This window comes from Leptodactylus fuscus, chromosome 3 (assembly GCF_031893055.1).
Source record: "Leptodactylus fuscus isolate aLepFus1 chromosome 3, aLepFus1.hap2, whole genome shotgun sequence".
Taxonomy (NCBI): domain Eukaryota; kingdom Metazoa; phylum Chordata; class Amphibia; order Anura; family Leptodactylidae; genus Leptodactylus; species Leptodactylus fuscus.
Window position 1 is genome coordinate 21538901 of NC_134267.1, and position 26406 is coordinate 21565306.

Here is a 26406-nt window from a genome sequence, read left to right on the forward strand (position 1 = left end):
CTCCCAGTTATGACAGTCTTATTGTTGGCCATACAAGCTTCTCAGCCCATAAATCCCCTTCTTCATACCCCTCCTCGGCTCTGGAGCTCATTCAGACATTACAGTTCATTCCTCCCTGTTGCTTTATGTAGTGAGATGAGGCGGAGAAGCTTCTAATTTCTTCTTTCTGGAAGGGAATTGACAAGTATTATCAGCACAGTCAATAAAGGCTCTGACAATCTCCAACTGGGATTACTGGTCAGGTCACTACAGACAGACATATAACTGGTGTGTATAAAATAGAAATTCAGCGCTGACTTGTTTTACTACAGATATATAGAGAGAGAGATTCTGGATAGAAAAATATATGTATGACATGGATAAATATGAGATAGAAAAATAGAAGAAGATAAAGGTAGAAAGCGATAGATAGATAGATAGATAGATAGATAGATAGATAGATAGATAGATAGGAGATAGATAGATAGATAGATAGATAGATAGATAGATTCGATAGATAGATAGATAGATAGATAGATAGATAGATAGATAGATAGATAGATAGATAGATAGATAGATAGATTCGATAGATAGATAGATAGATAGATAGATAGATAGATAGATAGATAGATAGATGGCTGAATGGCTGGAGCCATAGTTTCCATCTGCTGCAGATGATCTCGGCTGTACAGGTGTATGTCCAGGTTATTCGGAGTAACAGAGCGATGTAGTCTTACTGTGCACAGCTCTGTAGTCAGCCTGTTGTCAGAGCCAGGAATGAGGGAGGAGGAGGAGGGAGAACAGAGGCAGCAGGAGGAGGAGGAGGAAGGAGAGAGGCAGGAGAGAGTCTTCCCTGCACTCTGTCGCCATCTGACCCCACAACCCTCCAGTAACTTCCAGGACTCACATCTCATCCGACTACAGCTGAGGGACAGCATGGATATCAAGGAAGGGGACACAATAGAGAAGGGGACCTCAGCCAGTGGGGTGGTAGTACAAGTCAGAGAGAAGAAAGGACCCCTGAGAGCCGCCATCCCCTACATGCCTTTCCCTGTGGCTGTCATCTGCCTCTTCCTCAATACTTTTGTACCAGGGCTGGGTAAGTGTCATGTCTCTTCCATCCTGGAGGGTAATGTGGGGTAATGCCCGGCTGTGGTCTCGCCATGTGCTGCTCTACTTGTCTCTCACACTTTTCCACCTGTTCACTGGAAAGTTAGGTTTCAGCTGTTACCGGGTTTATTCCAGGGATGAAAAATGTTACACAGGTGTTACTGATTTCACTGACACTATGTAACACACTGAGACAATGTAACACACTCAGCCATACAATGTAACACACTGATACGATGTAACACTCTCAGACATACAATGTAACACACTGATACAATATAACACACTCAGGCATACAATATAATACACTGATACTATGTAACACACTGATACAATGAAACACACTCAGACATACAATGTGACACACTGATACGATGTAACACACTCAGGCATACAATGTAACACACTGATACGATGTAACACACTCAGGCATACAATTTAACACACTGATACAATATAACACACTCAGGCATACAATGTAATACACTGATACAATGTAACACACTCGGGCATACAATGTAACACAATGATACAATGTCGCATACTCAGGCATACAGTGTAACACACTCATACAATGTAACACACTGGGGCATACAATGTAACACACTGATACAATGTAATACACTGACTGAATATAACAAACTCAGACATACAACGTAACACACTGATACAATGTAGCATACCCAGGGATACAATGTAATACACTGCTACAATGTAACACACCCAGGGATACAAACTAACATATTGAGTCAATATAAAACATTCAGGCATACACTTATGTAGTATAATAATACAATACAACACACCAAGAGATACAATGTAATACACTGATACAATGTAACACACTCAGGGATACAATCATGTAGTGTACTAGTACAATGTAATACACTTATACAGTGCTGGATACAATCATGTAGGATATGGGTACAATGTAACAGCAATGGATACAATTATGTGGCATGAAGAAACAATGTTAACACACTAATACAATTGATACAAAGTTACACACTGATGGATACAATCATGTAGCATTCCAATATAATGTAACACACTGATGGATACATTAACGTGGCATACTGATACAATGTAACACAGTGATAGTTACAATTATGTAGCCTACTGATACAATACAACACACTGATACTCTTACGTTCACTTTCAGAACACAGTAATTACAATGTCCGTTTTTTAGTGGCCTTTTTAACAGACAGTCATCTCCTATTTTGTCCATTTTCACGGATCCTTGAATTACAGTCTACAAGGGATCTGTAAAAATCTGCCCCATGGATGCAAAATGGCTGTGAAAAATGTAACTGAATCCTTTGTTTTTCCAGACTTGTGTGACTGTAGCCTTAAATCATGGATGGAATGTAATATATTGTTTCTTACAGTATATTATGGATACAGTAATACTCCTATCATGGAGACAATGTAACATGGATACAAATGGAACACATTACAAAACTTATTAGTGATACAATCTGGAACAGATCATACACAATGTAACACTTGTTACTCCAACTGAACCAGGCTCTTGTTTTAGAATAAAGTGTATGACACTGATATCACTAATACAATGTGACGGACTAATACTATTACATTCTGATACTATATAACCCACCATACTATGTGACTTCTACTCTTCCATCCTACACAGTATAACATACTGGTAATCTATCAGTGATACAAAGTAACAGATGAATACTCCAGTGTGGATCCATTCTGATACTTTGTAACCACTTCTAGTCTTCCACCAATGACACAATATAACATAATGGCAGTCTATCAGTAATACACTGATATGATGATGTCATTGATACAACGTAACACACTGATACAATATAGTGGTCTGCTGATACTATCAATGCAGAAGGGCAATATCCTATAATAGACAATGATACATTGTAGCCACTAATAATTCTATACAGTCCAGCACACAGACCAGATGGATGTAGGACACTAATAATCCAATGTAGAGATCTGATCTGATGGCCTGGATACTGGGTTAGATACACACTCTATATCTCATTCTGATACTAATGCTATCGATGGTGTTATATAATGAAATAACTGTAACAATGTAAATGTCCTTACATAGTCACAAGCTGCTGACAGCTGGGCTCACAGTATATGTAGGGAGTGGGAAATAATCTGCTGCAAGAGGGTCTTATCTCTCCTGGAAACAAAGAGTTAGGTAGAAACCCCCCCCCCCCAAAATATTGATGACCTTTATCTAATGTGTAGCGGCAACCTATTCTCATGTCCAGTGTAAACTACTAGTAGAGTTCTCACAGACACGACAAAACACACAGTATTCTGACATCACTGATACAATGTAACACACTAGTTATGATGCAATATAACACACATAGTAAGATGTCACCGAAATAGTGTAAACTACCACTAGACATAATGTAATATATGGTATGCTACAATCACCGATACAATGTAACACACTGATACTGTGATGTCACTGATACATTGTAATACATCTATTCTATGATGTCACTGATACAAGGTAATACACTGATACTATGATGTCACTGATACAATGTAACACGCTGATACTACGATGTCACTGATACAATGTAACACGCTGATACTACGATGTCACTGATACAATGTAACACGCTGATACTACGATGTCACTGATACAATGTAACACGCTGATACTACGATGTCACTGATACAATGTAACACGCTGATACTACAATATCACTGATACAATGTAATACATTGATACTATGATGTCACTGATATAATGTAGCACTAATACTATGATGTCACTAATACAATGCAATACAGCAATACTGTGATGTCACTGACACATTGTAATACATCTATGCTACGATGTCACTGATATAATGTAACACGCTGATACTACGATGCCATTGATACAATGTAACACGCTGATACTACGATGTCACTGATACAATGTAACACGCTGATACTACGATGTCACTGATACAATGTAACACGCTGATACTACGATGTCACTGATACAATGTAACACGCTGATACTACAATATCACTGATACAATGTAATACATTGATACTATGATGTCACTGATATAATGTAGCACTAATACTATGATGTCACTAATACAATGCAATACAGCAATACTGTGATGTCACTGACACATTGTAATACATCTATGCTACGATGTCACTGATATAATGTAACACGCTGATACTACGATGCCATTGATACAATGTAACACACTGATACTATGATGTCACTGACACAATGTAACACACTGATATGATGATGTCATTGATATAATGTAACACACTGATATTATTATATCAGGAGATACAATGTAACACACTGATATGATGTCACTAATACAATGTAACACATTGATACAATGATGTCATTCATACAATGTAATACACTGATACTATGATGTCACTGATACAATGTGATACAGCAATATTGTGATGTCACTAATACAATGCAATACAGCAATACTGTATTGTCACTGATACATTGTAATACACCTATGCTATGATGTCACTGATATAATGTAACACGCTGATACTACGATGCCATTGATACAATGTAACACATTGATACTATGATGTCACTGACACAATGTAACACACTGATATGATGATGTCATTGATACAATGTAACACACTGACACTACAGTATGATATCACAGATACATTGTAATACACCTTTGCTATGATGTCACTGATACATTGTTACACATTAAAACTGTTGAGATGACTGAGAAAGCAGAAAGTGAAGGGTTACGTTTTCCCATTGATAATATGGTCCTGTATATAAATATCACCTACATATGCCACAGGGTTGTACAAGCATCAGCCGCTCTGACAAGCAGAACGATTGGATGAAGCATTTACTAATGTGGCTGTAATGTAGAGGGACGGGGGGGCTTTACCTCTCATGGATGCCGCGGCCCAGACATGTTCAGCTCATCACATCTGACAAGAGATCAGCGGCGCAGTCTTTACTTATTGATGCAGAACGTGTGATTATCTATACGGTTGGCGGTGCGATGTGTAACCCATTAATATATAAAGAGTGTATCCCGCACACACAGCAGGACACAGCGGCGTCCCCTCTAGCTGCTACATCGTGTCTATAAATGGTATTATTACCCGGACATGTGGATTTAATAGACGCTGGAGCTTTATATGACTCCAGGGCAATCTCCATGCTAGAAACTGGGTCACTACTCCTTTAAGATTCCTATAGAGAGGACTGTTGTTATTTAAAGAGACGCAGATGCTGCAGAACATCTTAAGCCAGGGTAACATTGCTAGAGCAGATGATGATAAAGGGGTCTAGTATATGCCATAAATGTCCTATAGGTGGGGTACTATCCATATCACACTCGTCATCCATTGACTCTCTCCACTCAAGTCTATGGGAGCTACAGAAACAGTCCAGCAACATTTAGGATCCCCACCTATAAAGAAAGGGGTGTCCTTCAGGAGACGTCCCCTCTAAGACTCTAAATCACTCGATATTTACCCACCATGGATTATCCATAGCAATATTAACCCCATTCTCACCCCAGACCACCAGTGATGCTAGAAATAAACCATTAAGTCACTTTAGACACCCAGGGATATAGGAATCTAAACCCTCACCCCTATAACCCCTATAGATCTAAGCCCTAACCCATATAACCCCTATGAATCTAAACCATACCCCTATAGATCTAAACCTTCACCCCTATTACCCCTATGGATATAAACCCTATCACCTATAACTCCTATGTGTCTAACCCCTAGCCCCTAGTATCTAAACCCTAACTTATAAATCCTATGGCTCTAAACCCTACCCCTATGGATCTAAACCCTACCCCTATGGATCTAAATCCTATCACCTATAACCCCTATGTATCTAAACCCCAACCCCCATGTATCTAAACCCTAAACCTCATAGCCCCTATATATATCTAATCCCCTAACCCTTATATATCTAAACCATAGCCCATAGTAGTGGCTATGGTTCTAAACCCTAACCCATATAACCCCTATGGATCAAACCCTAATCCCTATATCACCCTATGGAATCTATACTCTGCTGTAAAGAATTGGCATTGGCTGGTGGGTCATGCTGAGACTTGTAGTGTCCTCAGTATAGACTCTACAGGCAGTGGTTCCGCCATAGGTTGCAGCATTGCTGGCTGAGCAGATTGCACATTGCTGGGAGAATCTAAAAATGACATTTGTATCTGGCACCGAGCAGAAGGCGGCAGGCGAGTCGGTGAGCACAGGATGGCGTGTCAGGGCTCTTACTAGATAGTAATGCTGTATGGCAGCTCTTATACCGCCATGTCTACATCACCATTACACTTACATAATGTAAAGGGCTGGAGAAAAGGCCGTATACTGAGAATTTAAAGGCTATGTCCATCTCATTATTAGTGACACATTTCGTGCTGATCAGTTTCATAACATGACTTTTCCGGGGTTCACCACTAGGGGGAGTAGTTTAATATTATTACTAGAATATTATTGATATGGACTCCTTAGCTCCCCCTAGGGGTGGCTGTTAATATAATAGAAGTCACTCTGTTATACACAGCTGCCAAATTGAACGGGCAGAGCTTCAGTGTAAAGCATTTTTTATTCAATTTCAATGTCATCAAAAACTCCTGCATCCTGTAATATTTACTCTGGCAAATCACCCCAGTCCTGCAGATAGATAGGTTACTGTCACCAGACCCAGCATATCACCCCAGCCCTGCAGATAGATAGGTTAGTGTCACCAGAACCAGCATATCACCCCAGTCCTGCAGATAGATAGGTTACTGTCACCATACTCCAGTATATCAGCCAGCCCTGCAGATAGATAGGTTACTGTCACCAGAACCAGCATATCACCCCAGCCCTGCAGATAGATAGGTTACTGTCACCATACTCCAGTATATCAGCCAGCCCTGCAGATAGATAGGTTACTGTCACCAGAACCAGCATATCACCCCAGTCCTGCAGATAGATAGGTTAGTGTAACCAAACCCAGCATATCACCCCAGCCCTGCAGATAGATAGGTTAGTGTCACCAGAACCAGCATATCACCCCAGCCCTGCAGATAGATAGGTTAGTGTAACCAAACCCAGCATATCACCCCAGCCCTGCAGATAGATAGGTTAGTGTCACCAGAACCAGCATATCACTCCAGCCCTGCAGATAGATAGGTTACTGTCACCAGAACCAGCATATCACCCCAGTACTGCAGATAGATAGGTTACTGTCACCAGAACCAGTATATCACCCCAGCCCTGCAGATAGATAGGTTAGTGTCACCAGAACCAGCATATTACCCCAGCCCTGCAGATAGATAGGTTACTGTCACCAGAACCAGCATATCACCCCAGTCCTGCAGATAGATAGGTTACTGTCACCAGAACCAGTATATCACCCCAGCCCTGCAGATAGATAGGTTAGTGTCACCAGAACCAGCATATCACCCCAGTCCTGCAGATAGATAGGTTAGTGTCCAGCTTTCCCAGACTCCTGAGCATCAAATCTTCCGTGCTCTATTTTCCTAAATCTATTTCCTGCACAAAATGATCTAAGATCTATTTCTCCAGGACTGAGCCTCACAACTTTAATAAGACATCCCTTTAATTCCCCCTGCTTACCACATAAGTGGCCACCTTGGCTGCAAGTGTTTTGGTGTCACATAAAATAAACTTTATTTGTATGCTCTCTCTGTCAAAACAACAATCCAAGGGGATGGGAGCAGAACCCGGCCTGTCGTCTCCATTCACATTAACATCTCCTGCTTTACACTTCTGAGACCGCTCTAGATCCTCATTCACATTGCTCACGACAAGGGAGTGCGGCCTGCGGAGACTCTGTGAAGACGACAGCAGTGCGACCCTAATCTGCTCGGACGGGCGGCGAATTTCCCATGTATTTATTATTTACAGAATTTTCTCTTAAGCATTTCCTGTGTGCGGTGAAGAACCGCCAGGATCGCACTGTAGTCTGATGTAATACAGGGGTCACCTGAGAGGTCAAGACGCAAAAATACTGGATGGAGTCTATATATAGGGACATATACCATATCACAGGCTGTTGTTATTATCCCATGATTTACCCTGCAGCTCTTCTTTTTAGGAATGACCGATTTAGGGTCACCAGACCCAGCATATCACCCCAGTCCTGCAGATAGATAAGTTAGTGTCACCAGACCCAGCATATCACCCCAGCCCTGCAGATAGATAGGTTGTGTTCACTTGAATCAAAAAGTGTGCTCCCTTTGTGAATCGCTGCCTGCGTTGTCATGATATGGCCATGTTGTGGATATACTAATGAGCTCCTCGATAGAATGAGGGCGCTGCCATTACTGAAAGAGTTCATTTATATTTTGACAAAAAAACAGCAATGAAGATCGCGATTCACAAGGGAAAAACACTGTATTATTCAGATGACACTGATCTATTTATCTGCTATGCTTTGGTCTGATGACACACTCCCTTTAAGGATACAGAGGCCCCTTACCTATAGGGCCCCTACACTTCTGGTTCGGGTGCACGTGTATTACGGCTGTCCCTGATGCTGTGTAGTGATCGCTGTATACGGGGGATTTGGGGATTTCCTGTCTCTAGATATAACATCTCCAAGGAGCCAAGGAAAGCAAAACAACAGGCGTGAACCTTCTGTACGCCTTCAAGGTGCAGGGGACTCTAGAAAACAGCAGAAAATGACCTGTGACTGCAACAGGGGAAATAAGACTCCCGAATGTTCTGGATTCAGCAGGACAGTCCCAGATTTCGGGTGCTGTCTCGCTGCCGCAGCTTCACCTCATTCATGCCACAGATTTTGTCCCTTATTTTGTCCCCGATTGTTGGGGGTATTTTACTATAGGTAAGATGGCTGTTATAGGGCCACTATGGGGGCACTGATTCCTCTTTGGGATCCATAGGGGCCCTGTTTATTCTGTGGTTGTAAATACTATGGAGTCACTATGACTTCTAGAGGCCAACGTGGTACTATGGGCCTCTGTTATTTAAGTGAGGGCCCATGTGATATAACCTGTATTATATGGCACGTCTATGTTATGATCTGTATTTAGGGCCATGCTGATACATACTATTATTGTATGCAGCTTGGCAGCAGCCACCTGACACTAGCAGTAACATGTCCATGTTGGCGGAATTGTTTTCTATATTGTAGCTGTATCCGCCATCATTCTGTTATATAGTGACAGCGGCCAGAACGGAGCAGATCTCCAGAGCGGGGTGACATCGGGGTCTGATATGTGACGGGGGTGGATAATGAGAGCTGCATTTAGCAACAGAGAGGGAATCTGTGTGAATTGTGTCAGAGGATTGTGTATGACGATTATTAGCCTTGTCACATCTCAGGAGGACGAAGTCACAACCCCGAGAATCACTGCACATAAATATTGGATGCCAGCGAGTCGCTGTGATATTCTCCAGCCTGTGAACGTAGGGTAATAGAACCAGTAATACAGTCCTCAATATGGGGAATGCACCAAGAAGAAAAAGTCTAAGAATTCTGGAGATCCCCGGATGGAAAGACAAGTTATATCATATGTGATAGAGAATATTCAGCACATCTGGATGTATTCAGTATGGAGTATGAGCGCCATCCGCAGGAGACCTCGCACTTATACACCTTGGCATGTTATCAGTGAGGGTATTAATGGTTGTCAGGAATCTTCTGTCACACTGAATGCACCAAAACATCAGGATTGGCCACTGACAGCTCCTGTACAATGGCCGACCAATGACGTCCCAGATGTGCTCAATGGGAGACAAGAGAAGTGGCAGGCCACGGTCATATGCTTAGGCCACGCAGGCTGCTCATAGTAACACAAGGAACATGTGGCCTGGGGTTGCCCTCCTGGGCTCCTGGGACACTTTGGTGAAATGGCCGCACCACTGGCTTACTGACTGAATCAATGTAATACTGAGACATTAGTGTTCCTGAAATATAGACGAGAGGGGTCCAGACACCAAACACTATACCACCAAACACCATAATCCTGGGAGTAGGACTGGTGTGATGTTCCCTTGTGAAGGACTCTCCATGATTTCCACGTGGTATCCATATCAATCTTCAGCTATCGTTGTGTGTGAAACAAAACACAAGACTCATCACTGAAGAGGATAGACCTCCATTCCAGTCTCATCACTGAAGAGGATGGACCTCCATTCCAGTCTCATCACTGAAGAGGATAGACCTCCATTCCAGTCTCATCACTGAAGAGGATAGACCTCCATTCCAGGACTCATCACTGAAGAGGATAGACCTCCATTCCAGGGCTCATCACTGTAGAGGATAGACCTCCATTCCAGGACTTATCACTGAAGAGGATAGACCTCCATTCTAGGACATATCACTGAAGAAGATAGACCTCCATTCCAGGGCTCATGACTGAAGAGGATAGACCTCCATTCCAGGACTCATCACTGAAGAGGATAGACCTCCATTCTAGGACTCATCACTGAAGAGGATAGACCTCCATTCCAGGACTCATCACTGAAGAGGATAGACCTCCATTCCAGGACTCATCACTGAAGAGGATAGACCTCCATTCCAGGGCTCATCACTGAAGAGGATAGACCTCCATTCCAGGACTCATCACTGAAGAGGATAGACCTCCATTCCAGGAATCATTACTGAAGAGGAAAGACCTCCATTCCAGGACTCATCCCTGAAGAGGATAGACCTCCATTCCAGGACTCATCACTATAGAGGATAGACCTCCATTCCAGGACTCATTACTGAAGAGGATAGACCTCCATTCCAAGAATCGTCACTGAAGAGGATAGACCTCCATTCCAGGGCTCATCACTGTAGAGGATAGACCTCCATTCCAGGACTCATCACTGAAGAGGATAGACCTCCATTCCAGGACTCATCACTGAAGAGGATAGACCTCCATTCCAGGACTCATCACTGAAGAGGATAGACCTCCATTCCAGGACTCATCACTATAGAGGATAGACCTCCATTCCAGGACTCATCACTGAAGAGGATAGACCTCCATTCCAGGACTCATTACTGAAGAGGATAGACCTCCATTCCAGGACTCATTACTGAAGAGGATAGACCTCCATTCCAAGAATCGTCACTGAAGAGGATATACCTCCATTCCAGGGCTCCTCACTGAAGAGGATAGACCTCCATTCCAGGACTCATCACTGAAGAGGACAGACCTCCATTCCACTTGACAGTGACATTTGCAGTACAGACTGGATCACTATACATTATTCTTCCAATCACATGAGTCCCCCGTGCAGATCTTCACCTCCCTGCACCTCTTGCTGTCCTTCCATTTCCTCGCTGTTCTCACAACCACCAGGACACATAACATTGACCAGCGCAGACATCTTGGCCTTGGCATGTAGTGATCTTCTGGAGATAGTCCAAGGTCTCTGAGTACAAGGATTCTCTCCATCTCAGCGTCTGACAAGTGGTGATAACTAACACATTGGTGAACCGGAGACTTTACACAATTATCATATATCACTTCAGACGATTATTGAGGTTTCAGGTGGCTAAGAACCTGGATTCAATCTTACTTTTATGTCTGGAGATATGAGTGCACATTATATCCGAGTTACTATGGTGTACTGTGTAAATCTGTCTTTACGTCCACACATGTTGGGGGAGTTTTACTAGGTAACATCCAGCAAAATCAGTAGCCAAAATAATTGTATACAGTATATTTAGTACAGCAACGTAACACTGTGTGTATATGTGACATGTGCTCTCATGTTATATCTCTATGGAATTGTATCATCTCATTGGTCTTACCAGCAGCCGCCTGACACTGGGAGATAAAGTCTATTGTCTCATCCACTAATGTGTCCCAGAGAATGAGATCGTGAAATATAATAAAATCACAGGCGACAAACATTACAGGAATCTACATAGCAAAGTATCAAGAGTGACTGATAAGTGACTTATAGGGCCCAAATTATGGAAACACTTAATAGAAACGACACAACAAATTCATTAATTGACTCTTAATTAAACAAGATTATAGTCGCCGGCAAATACACAATGTCTACAGGATAACATGGACAGCAGAGCTAAAAACATGTTATATACTAGAAAGTGTGGGGGCAAATAATAGATCTGTGGAAGTGACGAAGATCAGAAATACAAGATCAGGGAAATACAGCAATATTATAGTAGTGATATTCTTGTACATAGGAGTAGTATTATAGTAGTGATATTCTTGTACATAGGAGCAGTATTATAGTAGTTATATTCTTGTACATAGGAGCAGTATTATAGTAGTTATATTCTTGTACATAGGAGTAGTATTATAGTAGTTATATTCTTGTACATAGGAGTAGTATTATAGTAGTTATATTCTTGTACATAGGAGTAGTATTATAGTAGTTATATTCTCGTACATAGGAGTAGTATTATAGTAGTTATATTCTTGTACATAGGAGTAGTATTATAGTAGTTATATTCTTGTACATAGGAGTAGTATTATAGTAGTTATATTCTTGTATATAGGAGTAGTATTATAGTAGTTATATTCTCGTACATAGGAGTAGTATTATAGTAGTTATATTCTTGTACATAGGAGTAGTATTATAGTAGTTATATTCTTGTACATAGGAGCAGTATTATAGTAGTTATATTCTTGTACATAGGGGGTAGTATTATAGTAGTGATATTCTTGTACATAGGAGTAGTATTATAGTAGTTATATTCTTGTACATAGGAGTAGTATTATAGTAGTTATATTCTTGTACATAGGGGGTAGTATTATAGTAGTGATATTCTTGTACATAGGGGGTAGTATTATAGTAGTTATATTCTTGTACATAGGAGTAGTATTATAGTAGTTATATTCTTGTACATAGGAGTAGTATTATAGTAGTTATATTCTTGTACATAGGATGTAGTATTATAGTAGTTATATTCTTGTACATAGGAGGTAGTATTATAGTAGTTATATCCTTGTACATAGGGGCAGTATTATAGTAGTTATATTCTTGTACATAGGAGCAGTATTATAGTAGTTATATTCTTGTACATAGGAGTAGTATTATAGTAGTGATATTATTGTATATAGGAGCAGTATTATAGTAGTTATATTCTTGTACATAGGAGCAGTATTATAGTAGTTATATTCCTGTACATAGGAGTAGTATAATAGTAGTTATATTCTTGTACATAGGAGCAGTATTATAGTAGTGATATTCTTGTACATAGGAGGTAGTATTATAGTAGTTATATACTTGTACATAGGGGCAGTATTATAGTAGTTATATTCTTGTACATAGGAGGTAGTATTATAGTAGTTATATTCTTGTACATAGGGGCAGTATTATAGTAGTTAGATTCTTGTACATAGGAGTAGTATTATAGTAGTTATATTCTTGTACATAGGAGTAGTATTATAGTAGTTATATTCATGTACATAGAAGTAGTATTATAGTAGTTATATTCTTGTACATAGGAGCAGTATTATAGTAGTGATATTCTTGTACATAGGAGGTAGTATTATAGTAGTTAGATTCTTGTACATAGGAGTAGTATTATAGTAGTTATATTCTTGTACATAGGAGTAGTATTATAGTAGTTATATATTTGTACATAGGGGCAGTATTATAGTAGTTATATTCTTGTACATAGGGGCAGTATTATAGTAGTTAGATTCTTGTACATAGGAGTAGTATTATAGTAGTTATATTCTTGTACATAGGAGTAGTATTATAGTAGTTATATTCGTGTACATAGAAGTAGTATTATAGTAGTTATATATTTGTACATAGGAGCAGTATTATAGTAGTTATATTCTTGTACATAGGAGCAGTATTATAGTAGTTATATTCTTGTACATAGGAGCAGTATTATAGTAGTTATATTCTTGTACATAGGAGCAGTATTATAGTAGTGATATTCTTGTACATAGGAGGTAGTATTATAGTAGTTATATATTTGTACATAGGAGCAGTATTATAGTAGTTATATTCTTGTACATAGGAGCAGTATTATAGTAGTTATATTCTTGTACATAGGAGCAGTATTATAGTAGTTATATTCTTGTACATAGGAGGTAGTATTATAGTAGTTATATTCTTGTACATAGGGGCAGTATTATAGTAGTTAGATTCTTGTACATAGGAGTAGTATTATAGTAGTTATATTCTTGTACATAGGAGTAGTATTATAGTAGTTATATTCATGTACATAGAAGTAGTATTATAGTAGTTATATTCTTGTACATAGGAGTAGTATTATAGTAGTTATATTCTTGTACATAGGATGTAGTATTATAGTAGTTATATTCTTGTACATAGGAGCAGTATTATAGTAGTTATATTCTTGTACATAGGAGTAGTATTATAGTAGTTATATTCTTGTACATAGGAGCAGTATTATAGTAGTTATATTCCTGTACATAGGAGTAGTATAACAGTAGTTATATTCATGTACATAGGAGTAGTATTATAGTAGTTATATTCTTGTACATAGGAGTAGTATTATAGTAGTTATATTCTTGTACATAGGAGGTAGTATTATAGTAGTTATATTCTTGTACATAGGGGCAGTATTATAGTAGTTAGATTCTTGTACATAGGGGCAGTATTATAGTAGTTATATTCTTGTACATAGAAGGTAGTATAATAGTAGTTATATTCTTGTACATAGAAGGTAGTATAATAGTAGTTATATTCTTGTACATAGGAGTAGTATTATAGTAGTTATATTCTTGTACATAGGAGCAGTATTATAGTAGTTATATTCGTGTACATAGGAGCAGTATTATAGTAGTTATATTCTTGTACATAGGAGCAGTATTATAGTAGTTATATTCTTGTACATAGGAGCAGTATTATAGTAGTTATATTCTTGTACATAGGAGCAGTATTATAGTAGTTATATTCTTGTACATAGGAGCAGTATTATAGTAGTTATATTCTTGTACATAGGGGCAGTATTATAGTAGTTATATTCTTGTACATAGGAGTAGTATTATAGTAGTTATATTCATGTATATATGGGATAGTCATTTATAGTCATTGAATAGAAGATCTTTGTTGTAACTTGAAGCATTATTGGATTGGCCTTCAAATTAAATAAGGGAAAAATTTACTTAAATGTCAACATATAAATGGCTGATGAATCTGTTTGCTGTCATCGGTGCATATTGTGTGTTCTAGATTATTTGGTGTGCCTTAAAAAGAAGCTGTATTTAATGAAGTGATGGCAGAACATATGGCTTTGCCCTCCTGACTAATAAGGTCTCGTTGACATTTGATGGCGGCTCTTCCAGCAATGCTTGGAAACGCAGAATAATTGGGCATGGGCCCTGTGGCTTTAGTGTGAGTATTCGCTGTGCCTGGTGACAGGTTCAGTGTCACTCTCCCGGCCTCTTTCGCTTTATCTCGCTGCTCTCGGACCGGTGACACATCATTGCTGATGTTCAGTTTGTCCAATTGTTTACAGGTTGGGATAAATGTTCACTTACTCAGTGGTGGATGTTGGAATCTCGCCTTCCTGGCTGGGCACATGCTGGAAATGGACAGTTTTTACTGTGGGTGAATGGAGGTGTCTCTTGCCTTGGCATTTGCTGAGATGCTGGCTTCCTACAGAACAATCTGTCACACTGAAAATGGCTCACGACGCAATCTATTCCTGGAGAGATACTGCTGATGTGATGAGTGGACAGCTCCCTGCACTTCCTTCTATCCGTCTTGGGCAGCCTACTTCTCCTTGGCTGAGGATCCACACACAGATGGCTTAAAGGGCAATTCCAGTCATTGCTGATATTAACATGAGCTGAGCAGTAAACAACTCTATGTTACATACAATAGAGATATAACTACTATAATACTGCCTCCTATGTACAAGAATATAACTACTATAATACTGCCCCTATGTACAAGAATATAACTACTATAATACTGCTCCTATGTACAAGAATATAACTACTATAATACTGCTCCTATGTACAAGAATATAACTACTATAATACTACTCCTATGTACAAGAATATAACTACTATAATACTGCTCCTATGTACAAGAATATAACTACTATAATACTACTCCTATGTACGAGAATATAACTACTATAACACTGCTCCTATGTACAAGAATATAACTACTATAATACTGCTCCTATGTACAAGAATATAACTACTATAATACTACTCCTATGTACAAGAATATAACTACTATAATACTGCTCCTATGTACAAGAATATAACTACTATAATACTACTCCTATGTACGAGAATATAACTACTATAACACTGCTCCTATGTACAAGAATCTAACTACTATAATACTGCTCCTATGTACAAGAATATAACTACTATAATACTACTCCTATGTACAAGAATATAACTACTATAATACTGCTCCTATGTACAAGAATATAACCACTATAATACTACTCCTATGTACAAGAATATAACTACTATAATACTACTCCTATGTACAAGAATATAACTACTATAATACTACTCCTATGTACAAGAATATAACTACTATAATACTACCTCCTATGTACAAGAATATAACTACTATAATACTGCTCCTATGTACAAGAATATAACTACTATAATACTACTCCTATGTACGAGAATATAACTACTATAACACTGCTCCTATGTACAAGAATATAACTACTATAATACTGCTCCTATGTACAAGAATATAACTACTATAATACTACTCCTATGTACAAGAATATAACTACTATAATACTGCTCCTATGTACAAGAATATAACTACTATAATACTACCTCCTATGTACAAGAATATAACTACTATAATACTGCTCCTATGTACAAGAATATAACCACTATAATACTACTCCTATGTACAAGAATATAACTACTATAATACTACTCCTATGTACAAGAATATAACCACTATAATACTACTCCTATGTACAAGAATATAACTACTATAATACTGCTCCTATGTACAAGAATATAACCACTATAATACTACTCCTATGTACAAGAATATAACTACTATAATACTACTCCTATGTACAAGAATATAACTACTATAATACTACTCCTATGTACAAGAATATAACTACTATAATACTACCTCCTATGTACAAGAATATAACTACTATAATACTGCTCCTATGTACAAGAATATAACTACTATAATACTACTCCTATGTACGAGAATATAACTACTATAACACTGCTCCTATGTACAAGAATATAACTACTATAATACTGCTCCTATGTACAAGAATATAACTACTATAATACTACTCCTATGTACAAGAATATAACTACTATAATACTGCTCCTATGTACAAGAATATAACTACTATAATACTACCTCCTATGTACAAGAATATAACTACTATAATACTGCTCCTATGTACAAGAATATAACTACTATAATACTATTCCTATGTATAAAAATATAACTACTATAATACTGCTCCTATGTACAACAATATAACTACTATAATACTGCTCCTATGTACAATAATATAACTACTATAATACTACTCCTATGTACAACAATATAACTACTATAATACTACTCCTATGTACAAGAATATAACTACTATAATACTACTCCTATGTACAAGAATATAACTACTATAATACTACTCCTATGTACAAGAATATCACTACTATAATACTACTCCTATGTACAAGAATATCACTACTATAATACTACTCCTATGTATAAGAATATAACTACTGTAATACTACTCCTATGTACAAGAATATAACTACTATAATACTGCTCCTATGTATAAGAATATAACTACTATAATACTACCTCCTATGTACAAGAATATAACTACTATAATACTACTCCTATGTACAAGAATATAACTACTATAATACTACTCCTATGTACAAGAATATAACTACTATAATACTACTCCTATGTACAAGAATATAACTACTATAATACTGTTTTCTATGTACAAGAATATAATTGCTATAATACTGCCTCTTTGTGAAAGTATATGAGTACTGTATATAAACAAATAGCAGTATTATGTAAACTTGATATTAAATGGGGTTTTTTGGCACTATTTGGCAGTATTATATGGATGGTATAAGGCAGTCTTAATCCTCTCACTATGTAGCAGTATTATGTGGACCATATATGATAGCATTGTCTTGGTACTTTATATTGGTATTGTTTGTGCTTTAAATAATAGTTTTATCTAGGTACTATACATCATTCATTATGTGTGCTTTATATGGCAGTGTTACATTGGCTCTGTATGGCAGTATTATGTGGTTTGTACATGGCATTGTTATCTTGCCACTATTTGGCAGCAAAACGTGAATTGTATGTGACAGTGTTTTTCCTTACACTGTATTATTGCTTCACATGGTAGTGTTATATAGGTAGTTCATTGCAATATTATGTGAGTTGTATTTGGTTGAGTTTTGTTGGCACTGTATAGCAGTATTATGTATGATGTATATCACAGTATTTTCTCAGTATTATATGGCATTATTATGTGGGTTGGAAATGATAATGTTATATTTGCATTGCAGTTTATGGCGGCAATATGTGTGCTGTATACAATGCATTGTATAGCTGTATTATGTATGCTCTTTATGGTAGTGTTATTTTAGCCCCATATAGCAGTGTTTTGTGTGATATATATATATATATATATATATATATATATATATATATATATGTATATATATATCACGGTAATATCTTAGCACTGTATAGCTGTATTATGTGTGATGTATATCAAGGTATTATCTTAGCACTGAATAGCTGTATTATTTGGGCTGTTTATGGCAGTGTTACCTTGACACTATATGGCTGTATGATGTCTTTATATAGGCTAAATTTTTAATATTCACTGTCCAAAAATGGCGATAGAGGATTGATCTACTTTGTGTGTTACCCAGGCTTCAATTGTCTATAAAGCCAGCACAGGCTGAGAGTTCCATGGTGTAAGGAGCAGCACAGAGTATTTCAGGAGAGCTGAGTGCTGATTATGTTGGGGTCAGTGATTAGTCCTCTTATGTGCTGGGGCAGTAGGTGACGGTAATATCATGACACCAGGGTGGAGTGTACTGTGTAGGACAGTATCGGAGTCCCCACTAGACGCCATATCCAGGGTTCACATGTCCGCTCGGTGGTTCCTGCCCCCCAGGGACTCATCACATCCAATATTCCATTCAGTACGGTTCCTTCAAGGATAGAGCGGTTTTTATTTTATTTCCATGGGGAATTAATCTTCTAATGAATGTAATTACTAGTAATGGCCGCCCGGATAGAAATTACCGGGGTGTAGACAGACGCTAATGGATGACTTGCCAGCTACTCATTTGGGAAATATGTGGCCTTATCACGGGGGCGCCGAGAAACCCATTTACATGGAGGCAATGAAATCCTTAGATCAGTCTGAATGAGATGTATCACTCCTGGCTGGAAGCTATTGCTCCCTGGTGGCAGCCATACCCTGGTGGGATTGTTACTTGCACTTTATTTTGGGCTAGAAGTGACCCCGTGACCCAGTATTATAGAAGACACAGGCTAGTTAGGCCCGGGGACCCAGTATTATAGAAGACACAGGCTAGATAGGGGCTGGTTACAGATTTTGCACTTGGGCCTTGGACTCAGATCATGAAGCCCCCTCCATTGCTGCTGCTGACGGCTCCTTCACCTGGGACTATACCGCCATCTCTCTTCACCACTGTATACCTAATGCATTTGCCATGTTGTGTATTAACACCTTGTATGATTGAAATGAAAAGGAGCGAAGACAAAAAGAGTCCAGGGAGATTAATCAGAATTGGGGCAAAGTAAAAGTGGGCCCATAGCGACCTAGTCACTTGTCACATTTATTTAACTGTTATTTATGTGTTGCTTTTTGTTATCTCCAGCTTTGATACATATAATATAAGATAGACACGTTACACCTGCCATATACTGACACATAATATGTCTATAACGCTGTCATGTAGTGCCCAAATAATGCTGCACACAGTTCCTAAATTATTCCTCCAGGTAATGAAGCCATATTTTTTCTCATATAACACTGCCATATATTTCTCACTCTGCACCCAAATATTACCGCCACATAGTGACTTACTGGAGAGGAGGTGATGATAAAGTCCTTGGTGGTCTAAGACATTACAGGGGATAGTGGGGATGTCCCTGAACCTTACGTGTGCCACTGTCTGGAGACCCCCAAGGAGCAGAGACCCAGTAAAGCCTAAAACCAGCTCTAATGGGATACATTAGATACAGAAGTGGAGATACACAAAGGAGCGGTGTGATAGAGAGAGATAGGGAAGGTATAGCTGAGACGCTATAGGGAGAGGCAAGACAGGACAATATACAGGGAGTATGGGAGGGACGCTGGAGGAAGATGTATAGCGGCATTATAAATGAGACATTAGAAAGTATAGAAGTGACGTTATAGAAGGGGTAATATAAAGAGGAGTATACATGAGACATAATGGAGCATTATACAGGAAATATTATAGCGGCATTATAGAGGAAACATAGGGGTATTATAGGGGAAACATAGGGGCATTATAGAGGAGATATTATAGGGGTATTATAGAGGAAACATAGGGGAATTATACAGGAGACATAGGGGCATTATAGAGGAGATATTATAGGGGCATTATAGATGAAACAGGGGCATTATAGGGGAAACAGGGGCATTATAGAGGAGATATTATAGGGGCATTATAGAGGAAACATAGGGGCATTATAGAGGAGATATTATAGGGGCATTATAGATGAAACATAGGGGCATTATAGAGGAGATATTATAGGGGTATTATAGAGGAAACATAGGGGCATTATACAGGAGACATAGGGCCATTATAGAGGAGATATTATAGGGGCATTATAGAGGAGATATTATAGGGGTATTATAGATGAAACATAGGGGCATTATAGAGGAGATATTATAGGGGTATTATAGAGCAAACATAGGGGCATTATACAGGAGACATAGGGGCATTATAGAGGAGATATTATAGGGGCATTATAGGGGAAACAGGGGCATTATAGAGGAGATATTATAGGGGCATTATAGGGGAAACATAGGGGCATTATAGAGGAGATATTATAGGGGTATTATAGATGAAACATAGGGGCATTATAGAGGAGATATTATAGGGGTATTATAGAGGAAACATAGGGGCATTATACAGGAGACATAGGGCCATTATAGAGGAGATATTATAGGGGCATTATAGAGGAGATATTATAGGGGTATTATAGGGGAAACATAGGGGCATTATAGAGGAGATATTATAGGGGTATTATAGAGGAAACATAGGGGCATTATACAGGAGACATAGGGGCATTATAGAGGAGATATTATAGGGGCATTATAGAGGAAACATTAGAGGGGAATTACAGATGAAACATAGGGGCATTATAGGGGAAACATAGGGGCATTATAGAGGAGATATTATAGGGGCATTATAGATGAAACATAGGGGCGTTATAGGGGAAACATAGGGGCATTATAGAAGAAATATTATAGGGCATTATAGAGGAAATTTTGTAGGGTCATTATAGAGGAAACAAGATATTAGTATTATAGAGGAGACATTAGAAGGAGAGGTATAGAAGTGACACTATAGGGACAATATAGAATAGACATAGACTTCCCACTATTACATATGATGACATATTGTGACTATTGTGTCTTCCCCCGTTCCTCACATCCTCTTTGCACAGCAGCGCTCCCAGTGGTTGGACCTCCAACAGCCCTTACATTATGGCGTAACATTATATGATGCGACTCTGATTCTTCACAGGAGAGGTAAAGAAGAGACATTTTGGTCAGATGTGAATGCGAACATATAGAAATAGAAGCTTGTAGGGTTATAATATATGAGGATTATGTTTTTGTGCTTCCGCCATGTCCTGGGGTCTTCATTCACTCTTGGCCTTGCCCCAGCAGAGCTTACAATCTAGTTTTTATATCGAAGATGCCTATAGATGCTATAGCTAGAGTTATATGGGGAATATTAACCCATTCCTGGGGCTCAGGAGAGCTCGTAGCAGTCAGGCAGAGAGGACATTACAATTTATAGGACTTCTATAGGTTGGCATTAGGACTCTGTGCACCGTCAGGGTCTTATCTGGGTGGATCTACAGGCAGAGCCCCCTCCCCGCCCCGAGGCGCCCCCGCTGATGTATGAGGTTGTCACAGAATTAGTACTAGTGATACAGAACAGATCCTGGTAAATATTTATAGAATAAACCGGGCAGAGAAGATCCTACAGCTATGAGGAGCAGCTCCAGAGCACGCCTTAAAGGGAACGTGTCACCAGAAAATCACCTACTTTATAAACCAGGTTTTTATGTCAACATTTTCTATTTTTTTCTATTTTTTTTATAGTATAATTTATATTTAAATGATATTTAAGTACAAAATGCTGCAATTTTAACTCTGACCCTTAAGCTTAATAATAGACTGACAAATGTAGGGTTTCTCCAGTTCTGTAGGGGTTCCTATGTAGCAGTCAGCTCATTTACATCACAGACAGGATTACAATAGAAGATAACACCTCTATAGATAACACCCCTGACTCCTCATGACATCACTACTGACAATAGATGATGTCACAGCTTTTCCTCTTCCCTTCTCCATCTCTAGTAAACTTTTCCACCTCACTGAGTCGCAGAAATGAATGAGGTCAATGAGATCCAACCTGCAAAACTACAACTCCCAGGATCCACTTTCAGGACACGCTTGCAGTTGTAGTTTTGCAGCACCTATAATGTCATTGACCTGAGATTTATTAGGACGTTTCCCCTTTAAGATGTTGGTTAGAGATGGGCAAAACTGCAACTCTGAGCAGGGACTGAACACCATTGGAGTTTTACCAAGGGGTGTCCCATACAATGGAGTGCCCCTTTAAGAGCAGGCGATGTGACATCTGGAGTGCTGCGCCCTGTGCCCCCCGCTCCCCCGCCACACAACTTTCTATGTGATTTGCTGCTCATCGCCGCTTTTCTCTCTTTTCTGCTTTTCTCTGCCAATTCATTTGCAGTAATTAATTTGTTAAAGCGGATTATTTATGCGAAATAATTCTGACTAATTGAATTATTCAGCGACACTGGAACCCAGGAGGACGTGCTGTCTGCACGGCAGGCTACTGTGACAGCAGCACAGAGTGTTTCAGGAGAGGAGGGTGCTGATTCTGTAATAGGACCACATGGTGACAGCAGCACAGAGCGTTTCAGGAGACGAGGGTGCTGATTCTGTTATAGGTCCACATGCTGACAGCAGCACAGAGCGTTTCAGGAGAGGAGGGTGCTGATTCTATTGGTCCACATGGTGACAGCAGCAGAGTGTTTCAGGAGAGGGGGGTGCTGATTCTGTAATAGGTCGACAGCAGCACAGAGTATTTCAGGAGACGAGGGTGCTGATTCTACTGGTCCACATGGTGACAGCAGCACAGAGCGTTTCAGAAGAAGAGGGTGCTGATTCTGTTATAGATCCACATGTTGACAGCAGCACAGAGCGTATCAGGAGACGAGGGTGCTGATTCTACTGGTCCACATGGTGACAGCAGCACAATGCGTTTCATAAGAAGAGGGTGCTGATTCTGTTATGGATCCACATGTTGACAGCAGCACAGAGCGTTTCAGGAGTGGAGGGTGCTGACTCTGTAATATGTCAAGGCTGCTATCTAGTGGAAGGAGCATCCAGGAGCACAGAGTGTTTCAGGAGAGGAGTGTGCTGAGCCAATGACCTGTCTACCAATGTAGTGCCCAAGTGCCTGACAGATACCCCCTTATAGTGTCTGACAGAAATGCCCCCTTATAACACCTGCCACAGATACCCCCTTCCAGCACCTGATGTCTCCAATTCTGCCAAACATGCCCAATAGTTCCAGCCATAAGTGCCCCTATAGTGCCTGCCACAGGTTCCTGCCCTTTGCTACTCTGTATTAGTGTCAGTCTCCACTGCAGTTCCGGCATTCTATTCATAACTGGTTAGGCGAAAGCTCCTGTTAGATCTTCAGTTCCCTCCGCTGGGTCCAGACAATAAATGGTTCATTTCGTTCTTAACAACAAGCCCTGAATTTGTGATCATTTTGGGTGAATCTAAAACCAACAGATTGAAATTAAAAAATCTGCCAAAACAAATCTGTGTCCCGGCAGAGGCGCGCCGCAGTCTATGGTGTTTACAGAGCAGTGTGCAGACATGCAAGCACAACCACCCCATGCATCTGATTCATGTGCCTGCAAAAAATCAGGGGGTTGCGATAAGGTGAATATGCTAGGAACCTGAGATATAAGGGATAGTAGTAGTATTATTATCAGGGTATGGCGGTATTATTTGGGGGTTCGATGTATGAGGACAATATAGCAGTATTATATTGGAAGTATTAGTTATCATTATGTGGGCTCTAAGAGAGTATCATTTGGATGTTGAATATTATTTGAGCATTATATGGCAGTATTGTGTGGCCTGTATATGGCAGTATTATATAGGAACTATATGTCAGAAATATGTAGGGTCTTCAAGGGAGAATTATTTAGATATGGAATATTATTTGAGCACTTAATGGCGGTATTTTGTGGACTGTATGTTGAAGTATAGGAATTATTTGTTGGCATTATCTGAGGGCTTCAGTTTATCATTTGGATGTTGAATATTATTTGGGCACCATTGGTGTGTATTATATGGTCTCTATATGACAGTAGATATTTGTCAGCAAAATATAAGCTTTCTAAGAGTATTATCTGGATATTGAATTTGATTTGGTCACTATATGGCGGTATTTTGCAACCTGGGTATGGCAGTACAGTATTATATGGGAAATATTTTTCAGCATTATGTGGGCACTTTAAGGGAGTATTATTTGGTGCTATATGGCAGGATTTTGTAGCCTGTATATGAAAATAGTATACGAGAGCTATTTCATTATTATATGGGTTCTTTAAGGGAGTATTATTTGGTTGTTGAATTATTTGGGCACTATATAGAAGTATTTTTTGACTTGTATATGACAGTTTTATATGGGAGCTATTTGTCAGTATTATATGTGTTCTTTATGGGAGCATTATTTGGATGTTGAATATTATGTAGGAGCTATATGGCAGTATTTTGCGTACTGTATATGGCAGTATTATATGGGAGCTATTTGTCAGTATTATGCATGTTCTTTACTCCCTGTAATTTTTGGATATAGAATATTATTCAGCTGCTATGTGGCAGTATTCTGTGTATTGTACTGTATGTGGTAGTATTATTACCTTGGCACTATATGACTGTATTATACTTTCTGTAGTTGTAAACGGCACTGTCCACATGCTGTACCTTCCTGTATTTGATATGTGACGCTCTCTCTCGTCTCTTTCAGGGACCTTTGTATCAGCGTTCACTGTGCTGTGTGGGGCCCGGACAGACCTCCCCGACCGCCATATATGCTGCGTCTTCTGGCTGAACATAGCAGCGGCCCTCATCCAAATCCTCACAGCGATCGTCATGGTTGGATGGATCATGAGTATATTCTGGGGGATGGACATGGTCATCCTGGCAAGTAAGTGCCATTTCTACGGGCTCATTGGGTTTACAGGAAGTTTTAGGAGTCGCCAAGTCCATGTCATGGCCATATAACAGTGAGTCAGAACCAACCCAGACACTGGGGCAAGGAAAATCAAAAACGTCTATTCTGGTTGGGTGGCAGAAAACTATGACAGTAGCCATTACCCCCATCCCAGCATGCCACAGACTGCATTGTTGTGTCCTATTCTCTCTCCAACCACTCTGCCTATGAGAGTGTCAGTCCTTACTGCAGTTCTGATATTCAATTCCTGAACCAGGAAACTTGGGATGAACAATGCTGCGGCATATCTAAAACTTGGAGGAAACAACCAAATCATGCTCAACCTCAGGGACTAAGCATGGTGGGCAAAATCAGAAACCCCTTAATTGTTATTTTAGAGAGTTAGTCCTTCCTCTGCTATGTAGGAGGAGAAGTTGGCTACTTGAAACTTATGTGGGAGGAGAAGTTAGCTACCTGAAAACCATGTGGGGGAAATTAGCTACTTGAAATCTCTGTAGAAGTTAGCTATTTGAATGTAGGAGGAGAAATTAGTTACTTTGGTTCTATGTAGGAGGAGGAGATAGTTACTCGAAATCCATTAAATAGAAGTTAGCTACTTGTAATCCATGTAGGAGGAGAAGTTAGCTAGTTATGATCCATGTAGTTGAAGTTAGCTACTTATAATCACTATAGGAGAAGTTAGCTACTTGATAACCATGTATAAGACGTTATCTACTTAAAACCCATTTAGGAGGAGAAGTTGGCTACTTGAAACGTATGTAGGAGGAGAAGTTAGCTACTTTAGTTCTAT

General features: G+C 39.2%; 1 protein-coding gene across 1 annotated transcript in view; it reads left to right on the forward strand.

The window, feature by feature from the left end:
- The first annotated feature begins 766 nt into the window (after nucleotides 1-766).
- STUM (stum, mechanosensory transduction mediator homolog) overlaps nucleotides 767-26406 on the forward strand; it is a 34038-nt gene continuing 8398 nt past the window's right edge. Inside the window, exons 1-2 of the mRNA XM_075266505.1 lie at nucleotides 767-1078; nucleotides 25410-25589. Coding sequence (XP_075122606.1) covers nucleotides 916-1078; nucleotides 25410-25589 — 343 coding nt within the window. The 5' untranslated portion in view covers nucleotides 767-915. The remainder of the gene's footprint in view (nucleotides 1079-25409; nucleotides 25590-26406) is intronic.